Source organism: Aptenodytes patagonicus, chromosome 8 (genome assembly GCF_965638725.1).
Source record: "Aptenodytes patagonicus chromosome 8, bAptPat1.pri.cur, whole genome shotgun sequence".
NCBI lineage: Eukaryota > Metazoa > Chordata > Aves > Sphenisciformes > Spheniscidae > Aptenodytes > Aptenodytes patagonicus.
In genome coordinates, this window is record NC_134956.1 from 11082882 (window position 1) to 11099188 (window position 16307).

At 46.0% G+C, this 16307-nt stretch overlaps 1 protein-coding gene across 6 annotated transcripts in view; it reads left to right on the forward strand.

Moving 5' to 3' along the window:
- The window catches only part of FLNB (filamin B), a 72830-nt gene that overhangs the window by 19297 nt on the left and 37226 nt on the right, over positions 1–16307 (forward strand). For all 6 annotated transcript variants that reach the window (XM_076346346.1, XM_076346341.1, XM_076346343.1 and 3 more), the window contains exons 2-9: positions 4904–5152; positions 6136–6233; positions 7131–7278; positions 10388–10506; positions 11263–11340; positions 12147–12309; positions 13602–13799; positions 15506–15643. In XM_076346346.1, the coding sequence (XP_076202461.1) occupies positions 4904–5152; positions 6136–6233; positions 7131–7278; positions 10388–10506; positions 11263–11340; positions 12147–12309; positions 13602–13799; positions 15506–15643 (1191 nt within the window). The remainder of the gene's footprint in view (positions 1–4903; positions 5153–6135; positions 6234–7130; positions 7279–10387; positions 10507–11262; positions 11341–12146; positions 12310–13601; positions 13800–15505; positions 15644–16307) is intronic.

The following is a 16307-nucleotide window of genomic DNA, read 5'->3' on the forward strand; positions in this document are numbered from 1 at the left end:
TGCTATTTTGTTGATGTTGGATTGTCATCGGGTACTTTTGGAGGAGGAAAGCAAGTTAAAATTGGAGTAACTGAAGTTAAAATGCACATTGAACAGTGTAGGTGGGAATGAAGGTTTGTGTTAATTCCAAACTTGAGTGTTTCTGCTTTTTCTGCTCCTTGCTGGTTCAGGACCGTGTGTTTAGCCATGATAACTTGCAGACTGTCTGAAAGTGGTCCACTTAACAGCACTCAAAAATTCTGAGTTCACAGCAGAGTGTCAGGAGGACTTGCATGTAACAGCTCCAAAAGTCTTAGTTCTAATGGAAAAAAACAACTCCAAAACCACTAAAAAACCCAAACCACAAAAAACGCCCAAACCAACAAAAAAAGCCCTCCAAAACCCTTTGGCTGTTCTAGATAGCACCTCTAAAGTTGGTTGTCTGTGTTTCTGTTGAGCCGAAGTCCTCCCAAGTACTCATCAGAGGCAGGCAAGACGTCCTGTGGCATAGATTCCTGCTTCATGCCTGGCCTCCCCATAAAAATGTGTTCTTTGAAAGTACAAGTCAAATGGCTGTCAGCAGGTATCCTGCTCCGCTGCTGGTGCGGTGGCATGACTCAGCTGTGCAGGAGCTTTGATCTCCAAAGCATGCATCTTCTACCAGGTACAGTGAAACAGTGAACCAGCGAGCGAGTGCGCTCTGGTATGTGTGTAAGTGCATCTTGCAGATGTTAACATAGGCATTGTAATGTGAATAAAGCAAATTACGCAGATGACCATGCTTTCTCAAAAAAAGGTTATGTTAAAGCTGTGAATAATGGTGCTTGTAAAGAGTTTGTTCAGCCCTGCTAAATTATCTTGGCGGATGAGATGTGACAGCTCACTTCCTCCAAGCCATGGGAGGGTGGGGATCGGTGGCTGTCGCCTGCGTGGAGAGGGCTCCTTTAATCTGCGGAAACTTGCCTGGTGCCATGGAGTAAACACACACTCTGCATTTCAGCTGAAAGTAGACAATTTGTTCCCGTCTACCTAACTCATTGAAGCTGAAAGCCAAACGCTACTGATGGTGGATGTGCATCCTTGAGGGGCTGGGCTGTTGCACTGTGGTTCTGAAGCACTGACCACAACAAGCGTGCATCTCTACGTTGTAAATTTATGATGAGCTCCAGAGGAGCAATTGAAAAACATGGCTTGAAAGGCTCTGTAAAGCTGCAAAGTATAGATCATGTGAGTAATAAGTATGCCTAAAAGTAATCTTTGTAGTAGGAAAGCAGTGTTGCAAGATCTGCATATAATCCGTTCACGTAGTCTGTTTTCCAGCCTGGGATGGCCAGAAAGTGTCTTGAAGCAGACTAGGGAATGGGGAGAATTCAGTGGAAAGCCAGCTGAGCTGGGGTACATGGCAGCACCTGCAGTAACGATTGTTGGTGCTTGAGTGTCATTGGAAACACATTTTTTTTTTTCTACTGTTCCAAAACCTTGGCAGTATTACACTGGCAGCGTGCACGCGGAGCTGGTGGGGGATGCCTGCAAACTTGGTTGTACTAAGAGGGTTTCAGGGTTCTCTGGGCCAGCTCTGTGCTCCTTGTGCAGGACCTGTTAACGGATGCTTGTCTTCCTGGGTGCTGCTTGCATCTTAATGCCTGAGAGACCTTGAGGAGAATGCACTGAATGCTTTTAGTCAGTTAATTAAAAAGGCAGCACTAAAGTGGAGGCTTTTCTGGAGAGTCTGAATGCTCGGGCGGAGCTGAGCTTTACACCAGTGCTTGGAAGCCAAGCCTGCTTTGGGCTGGACTGTGGTCTCTTCTTGAACCTGGAGGGTCCTTTTATATCATGATAGAGATTGTGAGCCCAGGCTGGCTGGGGGCTGAGCTGCTGGTGGGATCCCCTGTAGCTGGGAGCAGGGTGCCTGTGGGAAGGGTGTGCAGGTGGCTCTGCTGGGTGCTGATAAGGTCTCCTGTCCTGCCCAAGCATTCTTCTCCCTCCCTCCTTCCCTCCTCCCTACCCCAAATGAAAGCAGACAAGCCCTCCTACAAGCAGGCTTGGAAAAAATTACATCATGAGATCCCAATGCCTGTCAGGAAGCTGGGAGGCTGTAAGAGCTTGCTAACTTTGCTAACAAAGTGCAATCGCAGGGATGGCACCAGCCCTGGGGAAGAAGAGCCATCCCATTCCTGTGGTGGCCTTTTCCTGTCATTGGGGCAGCGGCCCTGTGCCCGGCCTCTCTGCAACAAGGCTGATGAGATGGGATATTCTTGCTCTCGATGTGAAGCTGTCTTGTGCACAGACTCTTTTTCCCCAGGTCAAGGACCACTGCCCAGCTGTGCCCTCGGAGATGGTGATGGGGTGCTGGAGGGAGCTCTGAGTACGTGGCCAGTTGCTGCAGTAACCACAGTGCATCCACATATAGACATTATTTATGTGCTGTAAACATGAAACGGGCCATTCTTTATCTCGAGTAATGTGTGCGTAGCAGTGTGCTCGAGGTGACTCTGTCCTGCTGGCTTTCCTTCCTGGGGGATGCTGGATGGCTTTCTGAAACAAGTTTACTTGTAGCATACTAAATCATTGCTGCGTGCGCTCTGGTAAAAATGCCGATGTCGGTATAAATCTGAAACCGAAGCTCGGAGGCATTTCTGGTGTGGGGGTGCGATGGCCGGCAGTACGCTCCAGCGGTGTGGTGTGAGCGGGTGGTCCTGCCGTGGGGGCACGGGTCAGAGGTGCTGCAGGCACGGGGAGTGGGGGCTCATACAGGCAGTCTGGTTTTTGCACACTGCAGCCCTTAATTCTAGCTTGCAGGCACCGTGGTGAGCCTGCCAGCAGGGCTTTGGGTGTCTCTCTTATGTAAAATGCAGCTCTTCCTTCTGCTCTGATAGTTTCTTTCAAGAAAGCTTTCCCTAATAGGTTGTAAGGGAGCATCTTCCCTCCACTGACCAGTTTGCAGCTCAGCTGGAAAGAGGGGGGGAACTGGGTAACAGTAGGGACTGTTTAGTTGTCGCTAGGAGACGTACTACTTACGTGATGCAGACTTTTACCTTGGAACCTGTAATTAAAACCCAGTGGGGCTTAATCACCTCATAGCTATCTATTGTATATCTCAGACTGGATGTTAAGTCAGCAATGAGCAGTCAAGTGGCAGACACTTACTGTAATCCTGTAAGATTAGTCAAAACTGATGTCAAAAAAAAAAATCCAATACAAATAAAATCTGAGTAGAAACTAGACATTAATTATCCAGGAAGGCCAAACGCCATTCAAGGTCTGAAGTTACAGTATTATCTGTTCAGGACATACCGCCCTATTGTGAAACCATGTAAATATTAACCACTTTGCCTGAGCATTGGGTTAAAGGGAACACCCTGGTGCTTACTGTTCTTGGTCACTATTCTGTATAATCACTTGTTTTGAAAGTCGGGAGATCTTTTTGTGTTGATAAGATGGTATTGGGTTGCTGCTGCGGCCTCTGTAGCTGAAGAGGAGCAAGTAAGGCATGCCCAGTGGATGTTGGGCATGGTGACGCTTGGCTTGGAGGACTCTACCTGTAAACACTCTGAATTTGATCTGGAGAAAGCCATCAAATACTGAACACTTTTCCTTTGCTAGCTAGGACTCATTAAGATCCCTACACAATTGTTTCGGTGACATGAAAGTGAGTTTATACCACTGTAGTTGTCTTTACCCCAGCATCTGCTCTGGGAGCTGATGCCAAGTCACTTGTAACTTCTGTTGACTAAAAAGGGGTTTCTTTAGTAGTTTTCATTGTAATGGAGGAAAACAACAGAAAAATACTCTGCTGTAACATGTTGCTGTGAATGAAAGGATCAGTGAGGTTGAGGGCATCCCATAATGTTGCAGAACAACCCTGGTTTTGTTGAGCTTGGACAAACTGGAGCTGTTAAAAGTATAGTGAAACCTGAGTAGCAACTACAAGCTCACAGGGAGTACATCTGACCTGTGACTCACTAAAAACAAAGTAAATTGCAAGAGTATTCACAAAACTGTAGAGGTCACTTCATAAGGCCAAACCGATGCAGGAAAAATATCCTGCCCCTTCAGACAGCTTCTTACGACAATCTGATCTTGATGCCCAGAAGCCTTAAACTCAGCTGCATGGTGTGTCTTAAAGTAGAGCTGTGGCATGGCTGCTGTGATGATAAACTTTTCCTAGGCTAGAATGTGACATGGTTTTGCCAGAGCTGGCTCTTCCTTTTCTTCTAACTCTCTATTTGTAGTGTGAAGTGATGACTTTTTGTGCAGGCAGGAGTGTGATGGTGTGAAGGATGCCCAATGGACCTCCACTCCCCGCTTTGCCATTTGTACCCAGGTCGTGATATATCTGGACTTTGTTCTAATTCCAAACTCTGGCTTTGCTGGACTTCATCATATAGCACTTTTCTTGCTACCATTTTTAATGCAAATTATTGGTGTGTGTGTGGAGGCATGTTTGTGTATATAAATGCAGTTTCCTAAATGGTGCTTTAGGTATGCTCTGGGGCATTTTGAACAGATGGGATGCTGTTCTTGTGAACTCCATTGCATGCTGTTAGGCCTCTTTCGTAAGATACAAATGCCATTAAAAATACCAGGTGGCAGTTATCATCCAAATGCAAAATACCAGGGATCTTAAACTGCCTGTTCTCCTAAGCTTAATGTTGAAAAGCTTCAAGGGCGAGTCACACCACCCTTGGAGAGCACTGAGCTTTCAAGACAGCTAGAGAGCATTGAGTCCGTGGGCTCTTCTCTTTCGTCCCATCTAATACAGGGCATGAAGAATGATGTCTCTGCCTGAGCAAGTGCCTGCAGTGACCTGGGTCACTCCTCTTGTCCTTAATTACCTGGGCATGAGTGCAGGCACAGTATTTTAAAAACATGCCTCTTTCTTTCAGGGTGGGAAATAATCAGATGTATGTCTTTTGTCTTCCAGATAGTAAAGCCATAGTTGATGGAAACTTGAAGCTGATCCTTGGCCTGATATGGACCCTTATCCTCCACTATTCCATTTCCATGCCAGTGTGGGAGGATGAAGGTGATGATGATGCAAAGAAGCAGACCCCTAAGCAGAGGCTGCTGGGCTGGATCCAGAACAAAATTCCTTACTTGCCAATCACAAACTTCAATCAAAACTGGCAGGATGGCAAAGCGCTGGGGGCTCTTGTTGACAGCTGTGCTCCAGGTAAGTCCTTTGCTCTGGTCAGTGTTTCCTTGCTCGCCCTCCTGGTGGCTGCTGTGCTGTTCCTGTGGGAGGAGGTTTTCACTGCTGAGCTGGAGACGGGAATGAGGCTTTCAAGAAAACCCAAGTCCAAAGAGGCCAGCTGTGGGAAGCAGCAAGTTGTAGACGACTTGGCCAAGAGAAATACTGGCCTAAAGCAGAACATGTGATTGCATTATTGGAGGCGCCGCGTCTAAGCTTTGTATTGGGTGCAAGGGACAAAGGCGCAAATGCTGGCTCCTAAATGCAAGAAAGACTTGTTCCCACAGCAAGTGCCAACAACCTTTCAACTTCAGGGCACAGCAGGAGGCTTCGTGTGTTCTCCTGAAATAGGGTTGCAGAGGGAGCACAGAGCAGCCAGAAGCCGCACACTACCTGAAACTTTAGTGTTTAGCAAGCTAAGGCTGTGCTACTTAGGGCGAGTAATGTGATGAAGTGTGAAAAAGGCACTGTTTCCTCACCTTCTTGTAAAACAGCCTTGCTAGTGCGATTGCTGGTGTTCATCTAATGCAATCTGGGGTGCTATGGCAAGCAATTAAAACTTTCTTTTCCAAATTTGCCGCAGGAGAGCCAATGGAACATAAAGGATTGCTAGATGTATTCGTGATGAATTTAGTTGACTCTTGCACAGCTTAAATTTAAAGCAGTGCAGTTGTATAGCTTTTCAGTCAGCCACACGTTTTTTGTTGACAGGCTAGGTGGGTGGGAGTCTCTCTCTGAACTGGCTTTAATGTCTGTGCCATAAGGGCCCCTGGAGATGATGGTTGATGTCTCAGAAGTGTTTCAGTGAGCAGAACGTCCTCATCTTGTTTTGGTTACTTCTGCAAAGCTCTGAATGTCTTTCTGTATAGCAGCATAATACAAGTGGCTGTGGAGTTTGTGCTTGGTTTCTTCAGCTAGGGAAGCTCCCTTGCAGATAATACCTAACAATTGAAATGTACTTGCAGGCCTGTGCCCTGACTGGGAGACCTGGGACCCGAAGAAACCAGTTGACAATGCTCGGGAAGCCATGCAGCAGGCGGATGACTGGCTGGGTGTGCCACAGGTAAGGCTGTGCAGGCTGCCTGCGGGAAGCACAGCAGTTAGCTTTGTACTTGCAACTAGCTTGAATTTAGATTGAGGAAAGCAGGTGAAGTTGCTTGGACACTTCCGAAAGTTACAGTTTACTTGTGTGAAATTGGCTGAGAAAGGGCAAATTGTAATGAAATGCACTATTACATCTCAGAGCTCTGGTTGTAAGGCTTTGTGTAGGCGTCTCTGCTGAAGACGGCTGGTGTTGCAGCATGTAGAGTAGGGGAAAAAGTGCACGTGTAGTGGCCCCTGCTCTGTTAGCCCATGGAGTGGGTTTGTTTTGCTGCATTGAATTCCACAGAAGAAAAACTCTCTGGCTTAGGAAATCACCTGCAAAGATGACTTTCAAACAGAGAACAATTTACTTGCAAACCAGATTGTTTTCATGCTGATAAAGTTGGACAGAATTGCTGAAGTCTCTGAAGCTGTCCGAGCAGCTTGTATTGTTGGAGTAGGAGAAGAGACTGGTCACAAGTTTCACTTCGCAAGCACTGCAGTTCAGAGCTGTAGCACACAGGATTATGAATTACTAATTCTTTCAGTTTCAATTATCCCCATGTTGCTTTTCGAGGGGAACATAGCTACCGTAGTCTTGCCTTGCCACCGTTCAGTTTGTCACAGTCTCCTGAGAACCCCTGATGATCAAGGCACAAAAAGCCCCCAAACCACATTGGGACCATAATGAGCTTCTTGATTTTCTTGCCATGAGATAATAAATGATGTTGTGTGTATCAAAGGGAAAATAAATGTAAGAAATCACATTAGCATGTGGGAGTTCTGAAATGTAAGACTCTGTGTCATAGCTCTGTTTCTGTGTTGGCATGTGGTAACCAAGCATTGGTACAATATACTTAATTGCCCTGTCTTTCAGGTTATTACCCCTGAAGAAATTATCCACCCTGATGTGGATGAGCACTCCGTAATGACTTATCTGTCCCAGTTCCCCAAAGCCAAGCTGAAACCAGGAGCTCCTTTAAAACCCAAATTGAATCCAAAGAAAGCAAGGGCTTATGGCAGAGGTAAGGACTCGGTGAGCGTAAGCTGCACAGAGTGTTTAACTCTTCAGAAAGCTGGGTGGGGTTTTTTGCTTATGTTGAACTCCAGACCTACTGTAACTGACTTCAAAGTTTCACTTGTATACTCTTGGTGTGGTGCCTAGTTTCAGAAATACGTGGATATAGTCCAAAAGACACTCCTAGTTCTAACATGTAAATTCCCCAAAGTCTCTGAACCTGTTCTGCAAGCTGCCAGCCTTGCAGTCCACAGCTGGAAGAAGTAGCGTGATATGGGGCTAAAACAACATTGATGTGAAACTTAAGCTAGCAGCATTGCTGCTGATGGTCGTTGATTTAGCAGTGAATGCTTCTCATGATAAAGCACTCTTTTAAAGAAGAAAAACCTCTTTACATCTGTGTGTCTCTGAGGAGGCTCTCTGTAGAGGTGGTCTCTAGTTTCCTAGGCTTGATGGCAGATATGTATTAGGGTAGGCTAATTCTAAATAAATTATTTTAATTGATTGGTAGGTGTGGATACTTTGCTTGCACATGCACAAAGGTGGGTTGGTAACCCTTCAAATATTAAATAGTGCTGAGCCTTTGTTGTAAAGGCTCTATTTGCTAATTGGAAGGACTTGTCCGTAGATGTTTATGCAACTGTAGATCTACATAGGCATTCTTATTTTTAACTTACAGGAAATTATCCATTTAAAAGGTAACTTCTGATATGGTTGTACTCTAGATTGGAATACAGTCACAATTAAATGAATAACAGATTTTTACCTTTAATATGCTTGGTATGTAGCATGACATTACTTAAGCATTATACTTTGTTCTCCATTCCATCTTCTTTTTTTTAGATTTGGGGGCTGCTGTTCCTCCAAGATTTTTAGAATTAGTGGGTTTCAGAATTGTGTATACAAGAATAAAATAGAAAGAAACAACTTTCCTTATTTTTTTGTTTTTTTTTTTTTAACTTGATTTCCATTGAAACTTAACTAGTGGAATGAATGGACATGGACACTGTCTGTGCACTGAAGAGCAGTCACTATAGTCAGAAGTGGCTTTAGCACTTACCCTGCTTGGGGTTTATGTCCTTTGTTGGTGCCTTCCACAGCAAACCATGATACATAGACAAATTGTCAGACCCCAAATGTATAGACTACCTATACTCCACTTACTGTGTAAATGACTGATCAACCTGCCTCAATCTGTCAAATCTGGCTTTAGTCATGTTCTTACTCTTTCAAAACCTGGAATTATTTTGTTGTCTACTTTCATGCATACGGTGCTCTGGAGCCATTGTAATGGAAATTATAAAGGGTGAGTGGCTCTTCTTGAAAGATTGATGTTTTCCCAAAGTTAATTACCGAAACAGAGTCACTAAATATAACTGACAATTCTGACTGCTAACATATGTCAGAACTGAAAGGTGACTCCAGCAGCAAGGGGCTCACTATGAAACTGGGCAGGGTTTTTTGGACAAGTGAGTAACAGGTCTTCATGCTTCCAGAAAAAGGTGACTGTCAAGTGTGAAGTGGGTCAGTCTTAGCTTTTTTTTTAATTACTGTTTTTCCATCTAAGTTGCTCATGACCTCCCAACATGAGTCTTAGTTGTAGCGCGCCACCCTGGACACTGCGGTGGTTTCCTCTGAGGGCAGCTGTGTGTAGACCTGCTGTGAAATGAGCCTGCAGAGATGCTGTACAGGATCGTGCAGATCATCAGTGATGCACTATGAGTTCTCATTTAACCAGCCAAAGCAGATTTCTGATAAGAGAGTAAAATCTAGAAGATGAAATGTAGGCTAAGAAAGTGCTGTGACTAATGCTGTCTTGGCTGAAGCTGTCTTTTGAGAATAAGCAATCCTTCTCATTGTGCTTGCAGAAGAAGGGATACTTAACTCGAATACCGTATCCTAATGCTTGTGTGGTGGACTGAAGATACGCAGAGCGAATTTATAGCTGTTTAAACGAGATGATAATCTAGGGCTTAGTTTGAAAGAATGAATGTCAATTGCTAACACCTTATCAGACTGCTCAGATTTCCTAGTAAAAACATGATCTTCCTTGCACTGCTCTCAAGTTATTGTTTTCTGAAGATAAACAAGTTCAGGAATTCTGTTGTTCACAACCACTTCCTTTATAATCTATCAGACGTTGCACTTTCCACTAATTGTGCTATGGAGCAGTAGTGCCCACGGTTTTATGAATAAGCTGAGGAGTAATTCCCTTGGACGGAAGGGTTTATATGTTTGGGCTAGTCTGGAACCAGCAACTTTGGGAAGTTCTTCCGCCCACTCAGTCTGACACCGCCACGACAGGTGTCATGACCTGGGGCTATGTGTAGGGAGATGATGAAACCCTGCTGGTAAATGCGTGCTGTAGCAGGCCCTGTGCTGAGGAATAGGGAAACTGGTTAAAAGTTAAGTGGAAATGGCACTGAATTGTAGGATTTTTGTGGTTTAAAGAGGTTGCTGTGTGCCATTTGTACGGTGTTCACTCTGACAAAGTAGTTTGAGCAGCTTTCAAAGAATAAATCTGAGCGGTGTCTGTACAGCTGAGTTCTGAAAATGGAGTAAAATGGGACAGTATAGGTAAGAACGGTCTTGCTTAAATAAGTCTTTCAGTCTTGGCTGTAGGGTAATTCCTTTACCAAAAGGCTTCCCGAAACTTTTCTCCTGCCTCCCTGGTTGCCCTTCCTGCAGCATTTAGCTGTGTGAAGCAGAGCAGCTCCTAAAGAGCAACTAATGCACATACCCTGCTCCCTGTCAGCATCGGCTGGGTACTCGCCAGCTGTGGGGGTGACCCTCAGTACATTGCTCAGGCAAATGGGGTAACTTGCTTTTGCCTGAAAGCAGATGCCAGCTGGGTTCCTGACTCAGCCAGAGATCGTGAGAGAAGTTGAGCGTCAACGATTCAACCAATTTTTAAAAATGCTTGTATTGTAAGAGTAGGGGTTATTGCAAGCATGATGCTCTGGGCAGCTGGTGAAGAGGTGTCATGCAGCGGCCTGGGGCAGCTGGTGCTGGGGGCTTGTGTGGGAGGACAGGTTGGACAGCTTGTGGGTAGCCTCCATACTGCCTTTTGGGTTTTGTAGCAACAGCTAATGTGCTGCCCTGTGCCTGTCTCACAGGGATTGAGCCTCATGGGAACATGGTGAAGCAGCCTGCCATCTTCACGGTAGACACCATCAGTGCTGGGCAGGGAGACCTGATGGTCTTCATAGAGGATCCAGAAGGAAACAGAGAGGAGGTATGTATGTTAAATATCTTGTGTGGAAAAGTAAAGCTGGTCTGAATGCTGAAGTTTTTGCGGTAACCTTCATCTTTCACGAGTGAGGTCTTAGCAGATAAGTAATCTAAAAAGAAGTTGCAAAATACCATCTATCAAAAGTGCAAGCCTCAAGCTTTTCCTCCTAATTGCCTTACTGGGTGAACTTGAAAAAAAGTCACTATCTGCAACTAAGCAACACAACTCCAGTGTCCAGTAGTTGCAGCGCTTTAGCTTGACTGGCCAAGTACATTCTGACACGCTTTTAGATAACACACATCACTAAATCACTGTCTGCCCTTACTCATTCTGCAAGAATGGCTAAAGCAGCTATTTAGATGCCATGAATCATTTTGAGTTAAAATGCTGGTTTTAATGTTTATAGAAACTTCTCATCCAAGTGCTCCACTTGATCATGTTACAACATTCCAGAGAAATACAGCTGTATGTTGGACTTAATGTCTCCTCAGTTTTGGCCTGGCTTAGCAGAGCAATTAACAGCAAGGGAAAGGGCTGGGGTGGGGAGAAGGTAGCTTGCTTCATCTCATGTAAAGACAAAACCAATGGGGTTTTTTCCATATGAGAAGAGGAGGTAGCAAGGATCCCTGCTCCCACAGCAACGTGTCTCTGACGTTGCTGACTCTGGAAATAGTTCACAGTATCAAGCGCTGCCCAGAGAAGTCTTAGGCTGGCGTGTGTAGGTAGAGCTCAATGATGTGGATGTGTTTTCTCTCCTAGGCTAAGATAACGCCGTCCAGTGACAAAAACAAGACCTATTCAGTTCAGTATGTGCCAAAGGTTACTGGACCTCACAAGGTAGGTTGCGTGTCAATAACCAGTATTCTCTTGTTAAACGCACTGCTCTGCTGGCTGTTAACGTGAGCCCCTGAGGGCTGCCTGTTTACTGATGGTGTAATAGCCACTCTGGGCATCCTGCAGAAAAGGTAATCTGATGTGGCCTTAATTCTCTGTCTGGGCTATTGGGCTGCCCCCTTCTCAAGGGGGAAGAGGGTGTGTGTTGGGAGAAAGTGCGGGGGTGTTTGTGTATCAAGTGCTATAGCTGGCTCTCCTCTCACGTGGGGCCACTGCTTGCAGCTTATGAAGCCAGTTTTGTGGGTTGTGACAGAGATGCAGAGGAAAGTACCAGGTTGTTTCTATAAGGCATTTCTTTTTTGATGATATTGTACACCATAGGGGTTTTGCAGAGAAGGTTCCCCACCCAGCTCTGTCCCCAGACGCCTGTAGAAGCAGGTTTATGATGGGTGATCCCGTTGCTTGGCACTTGCCTGAGTGGCTGGTCCCCACAGCCAGCCTGAAAAGATAAATGCAACTTCTGCTGCCACTTCATTGCTGGATGGTGATCTGCCTCTTATTGGCACATCCAGATTCAAGCATCCCCACTGGTGTGGCTGACCCCATGATCAGTAGCACTTTAAGGAGGTGGCCAGCAGTTATGCTGCATGGACAGGATGAAGGTTGTGGGATGGATGGTCTCTCTCACCTCTCAGGCATAGACTGTCTGTGCTAGGAATGCAGGCGCTTGACCCCTGCTTGGCTACGTGGCAGTGACACTGAGCTCTGCCTCTGCCCGGTGGGTTGGAGCTGACACTGTCTGTCTCTAGGTTTCAGTCCTGTTTGCCGGGCAGCACATCTCAAAGAGCCCGTTTGAAGTGAATGTTGACAAAGCCCAGGGAGATGCGAGCAAAGTAACAGCAAAGGGACCGGGACTGGAGGCGACAGGGAACATTGCCAACAAGCCTACCTACTTTGACCTCTACACAGCAGGTAAGCAGGATGAACAAGTGCCAAAATCCCGCAGCTTCCTCAAACATGAGGAGAACCTAAGCCTTGGAGGAATAAACAAACTGAAAAGTGGATGAGGATTTGCAGCACTATCAAGTTCAGAGGTGAACTTGAGCCAGCTAGGCTGCTCTGGAGGCTTCAGCTGTGTATGAAACGTTTGAAGTATGGAGCTGAGCTGGGGCAGGAAGGTGCTAAGCATTACCCAGAAATTTGCCATGAACTTGCTGAATGGCAGCAGGCAAGTTCCTGGCTGGTTTCTTCCCCCAACTCATTTTAAACAGGAATGTGAAATGCTCACCTCTGAAGGATGAACAGTGAGTAAACTGTGAATGCTTAATGTGTTCTGTATTTAGCTTTACAGAAAGAACCTGCTGCAGTGCTACTTTGGGTTCGTACTTCAATGATGAACTGGTTTCAACTTCTATTGTAATTATTAGAGGGCTACTATCTTCATTAGGGCATGTCCATCATGTGACTTGTTGCCTGCTGTTAGGCCAATGCTGTAGCCTAGAGGAATGAGTCAATAAGATGCTACAAATGCTAATTCATTTAGAACAATGCAAAACTACTTAGGGCAGTTACTTGAAGTATTTAAACACAGAAATATGCTGAGTAGCATATTTTAAATTGCCTTCTGCCTGAGGGTGCTTAGAAATAAAATTAAATGTGGTTATAGTGAGGAGAAGTGTTATGTTCAGCCTCTAATTGGGAGAGGGAGCGGTCTGAATCATGTAAAGGCATGTCTGGCCTCTGAAAGTGTCTGGAAAACTGTTTTTGTTGCATGATGAGTTGAATAAAATGTGAGAGGAGCAGGTGTCTGAACAAAAGTGAATACGTATAGTCCGGCAGAGAAGGATCCTTGTCCAGACCAGCATGCACATTGTCTGAGCTCTTAATCTAAACTGCTTCAAAGCTTGAGACATTGAACTGACTGGTGAAGTTGTGGGTTAGTCTGTGATAGAGGTGCTACGGGGGTGGCAGCAATAGGGTAACCAGGCTGTACGTGTACTCAGTACTAACTATTGTTGTGAAACCCTGTGGATGGAGCAGCAGAGACCTGTCAGTTTGATGGCTTCATGGAGATGCCACCATCCTGTCTTGCCCCCTCCCCACTTGAATGTCTGGTTGCTGTCAGCAGAAGCTGAACACTTCAGCTGTGCCTAGAAATGTAGCAGAAGATGGCTGGCTGAGCCCAGACAGCTGGCTGTGATCCTAAATGCAGTGTATGTTGCTGTGGGGAAGTCAAGGCTCAGCTGGCCTTGTTTCCTTTGCAGGTGCCGGTGTGGGTGATGTGAACGTGGAAGTGGAGGATCCTCAGGGGAGAAGCCTTGCTGAAGTTGCAGTAGAAGACAAAGGCAACCAAGTCTACCGTTGCACCTACAAACCTGTTCAAGCTGGTCCTCACATCGTCAAAGTGACTTTTGCTGGGGAGGCAATTCCCAAAACTCCTTGCACTGTTCTTGTCGGAGAGGGTATGCTTTTTAAAAATGCACCTAAATGTAGATGGCTACTTTTCTCCTTGGATGTGATCACAGAATATGCTTGAATCTTGCCTTGGACATTCTCTGTACCTTTCAACATCTTGGACCTGATTCAGTGGGTCACCTGGGTATTCACAGGGTAAAACAGTGCTCTCTAACAGTAATATGGCTTTTGTTGCTAGAGTTTCCTTTCTGCCTAGACCTCCGAACGTTAAGCTGCCCTTTGTATTTTTTTGAAGTGTTTTATGCAGCTCTGCAGTGTCTTGCTGTTTTCCACCTTTGTTCCTCAGATGACTATATTTACTGTTTTCCTCCTTAACTGACACCTAACTTGCTTTCTGTTCCATCCTTACGTGCTCCTACGCTTTTAGATCTCTGCTCATCTCTCCTGAGCTACCCTCCATTTGTGGAATTTTGGACTTCACTGCTAATGGCTTCATAGTTGGTAAGAGGTGTGCAGGATTCTCCGTCATGTTTGCTTTTCGAAAGCTTCTAGCCTGCAGCTTGTCCCGGCCAAAAGGGTTTTTGGTTTTGTTGGGGTTTGGGAAGAAAGTTGCAAGCGAACTGAAGCGGTGTGTGACCCAGTTAGTGAAACTGGCTTAACCACAAGCTGCCTGACTCAGCTGTGTAAGGCCTCTGCAAGCTGTTCCCACTCCACGTTGGGCACGCTCCTGTATGCTCCCACCGAGTTTTCAGAGCTAGCAGATGGCATGCGATCTTCACTTACACCATCCAGCGTAGGACGCGGAGCGATGTTGGCTGCTGCAGGGGCGAGGGTAAAACTTGTAAGCTATTGAAATGAGTAAAAACCTAACGAGCTGCTTGGCAGACTTGTGCTCCTGCTGTAAGCACGGCATATTTTGGGGACATGCATGTTGGGTTTACACTGCTGAGAAGCTGTGATTATTTGTAAGTCTCTTCAAACCCTTCAGGTCTCTGGAGTTGAAGACCATGTGATAGCTGGGATTGTGTAACGAAAACTGTTCATAAGTGCGTTTTACTTATTTATGTAGCCACTCTGCAGGCCTGGAGAAGCACTTGGAGTAAAGGGGTCAAGCATAAGCTTAAGCTCAGCCATATGTAACCTATTGCCCCTACCCATGGCTGCTTTGGTCTGCAGAGGGCTTGATGGCTTTGCTTCTGAAAGTGTGAACTGTGGCAAGCAGGGGGGTTTTGACATGACATCTCTTAACGAAGCACATGCAGAACTCTGCTTTGCTAATAGCAGTTATTCCAGTCATGTGCTTCTAAAAGAACAGCACAATAATACTGTTCACTGGGGCTTATCTGCAAAGGGGAACTTCACCCCATGCTGCAGTGTGCTTCTCAACGCGAAAGGCATCAAGAACATTGTGCCTAGTACGTGATAGCCATGTAAAGTTTTTTGTATTGATAATTGGCATCAAATTGGAAAGCAACAGGGCTTGAGTGTTTGCTTTAATTCTAAAAAATGGCCCTTGTAGGGGGTCAGTGTTGCCTGGCTGCACCGAATGCTACTGCCCAAAAACCATGGGACATAGACAATGGCTGGGCAGACTCCTGTCTGTCTGCCTTAATGCTGTAACGTTAAAACTTGTGCTGAAAGCTAAGCTGTGGTTGCCCTGAGTCAACATTAAACTAAAGGTTGTTCCAGGCTGGCTAGGCTACGTGTATGTTGAGAATCAAAGACGGTATTGATGTCTGAAATTCCCTTGCAGCCTGCAATCCGAATGCGTGTCGTGCCACTGGTAGAGGTCTGCAGCCCAAGGGCGTCCGCATGAGGGAAACAGCTGACTTCAAGGTTGATACGAGAGCAGCGGGGAGCGGAGATCTCGGAGTGACTATAAAGGGACCAAGTAAGTGTTTGGATGAATTTGTGTTGTGGATGTGTTTTGGAGAAGGGGGTGAAGTGGAGGCTGCAAAAAGGAAGAGCAGTAAGGAGATGGTGGCCTGATGGAACTGATGGGATTTGCATCACCATAAAAAGCTAAATTTCAGAAGGGTTTTCTGGTACTTTGTGTCTAGTGTGAAGGTTTTGATCTGCAGGGCTGGGTAAGATTAAACCTGGTTTTAGGTCTCTATTTTAATACATATTGGTTAGCAAAACTGAGAACATCCACACGTCTGCCTGCCGTAGTTCGCACTGCATCTTCATCTGATCTGTGGGAGCAAGTCATGCTCCAGGGTCTTTGGCAGGGTGGAAATCTGCTCTCATAAAGCTAGGAATGGCTCAGAGCAGCAGTCCTGGCTGCACTGGATGCTTGGGCACATGAGCAGGGGAGGAGAGTGTCCAGGGAACCTGTAGGCTGACATGGAGACCTTCTGCCAGGATCTGTCCCCAGGTCCTCTGCTGTGTTCTGAGCTCTGGATGTGGCCCTCTGCCTGGACCACGGCAGGCTGGGGCGATGGGAGCGCCAGCGGCCGCTGGCTCGTGCAGTGGACTCCTGAGGCTGCCAGCAGTGGTGGCTGTGCTGCTGCTCTCGGGGAGCTGCTGTGCTTATGTTGTACTTATGCTGTACT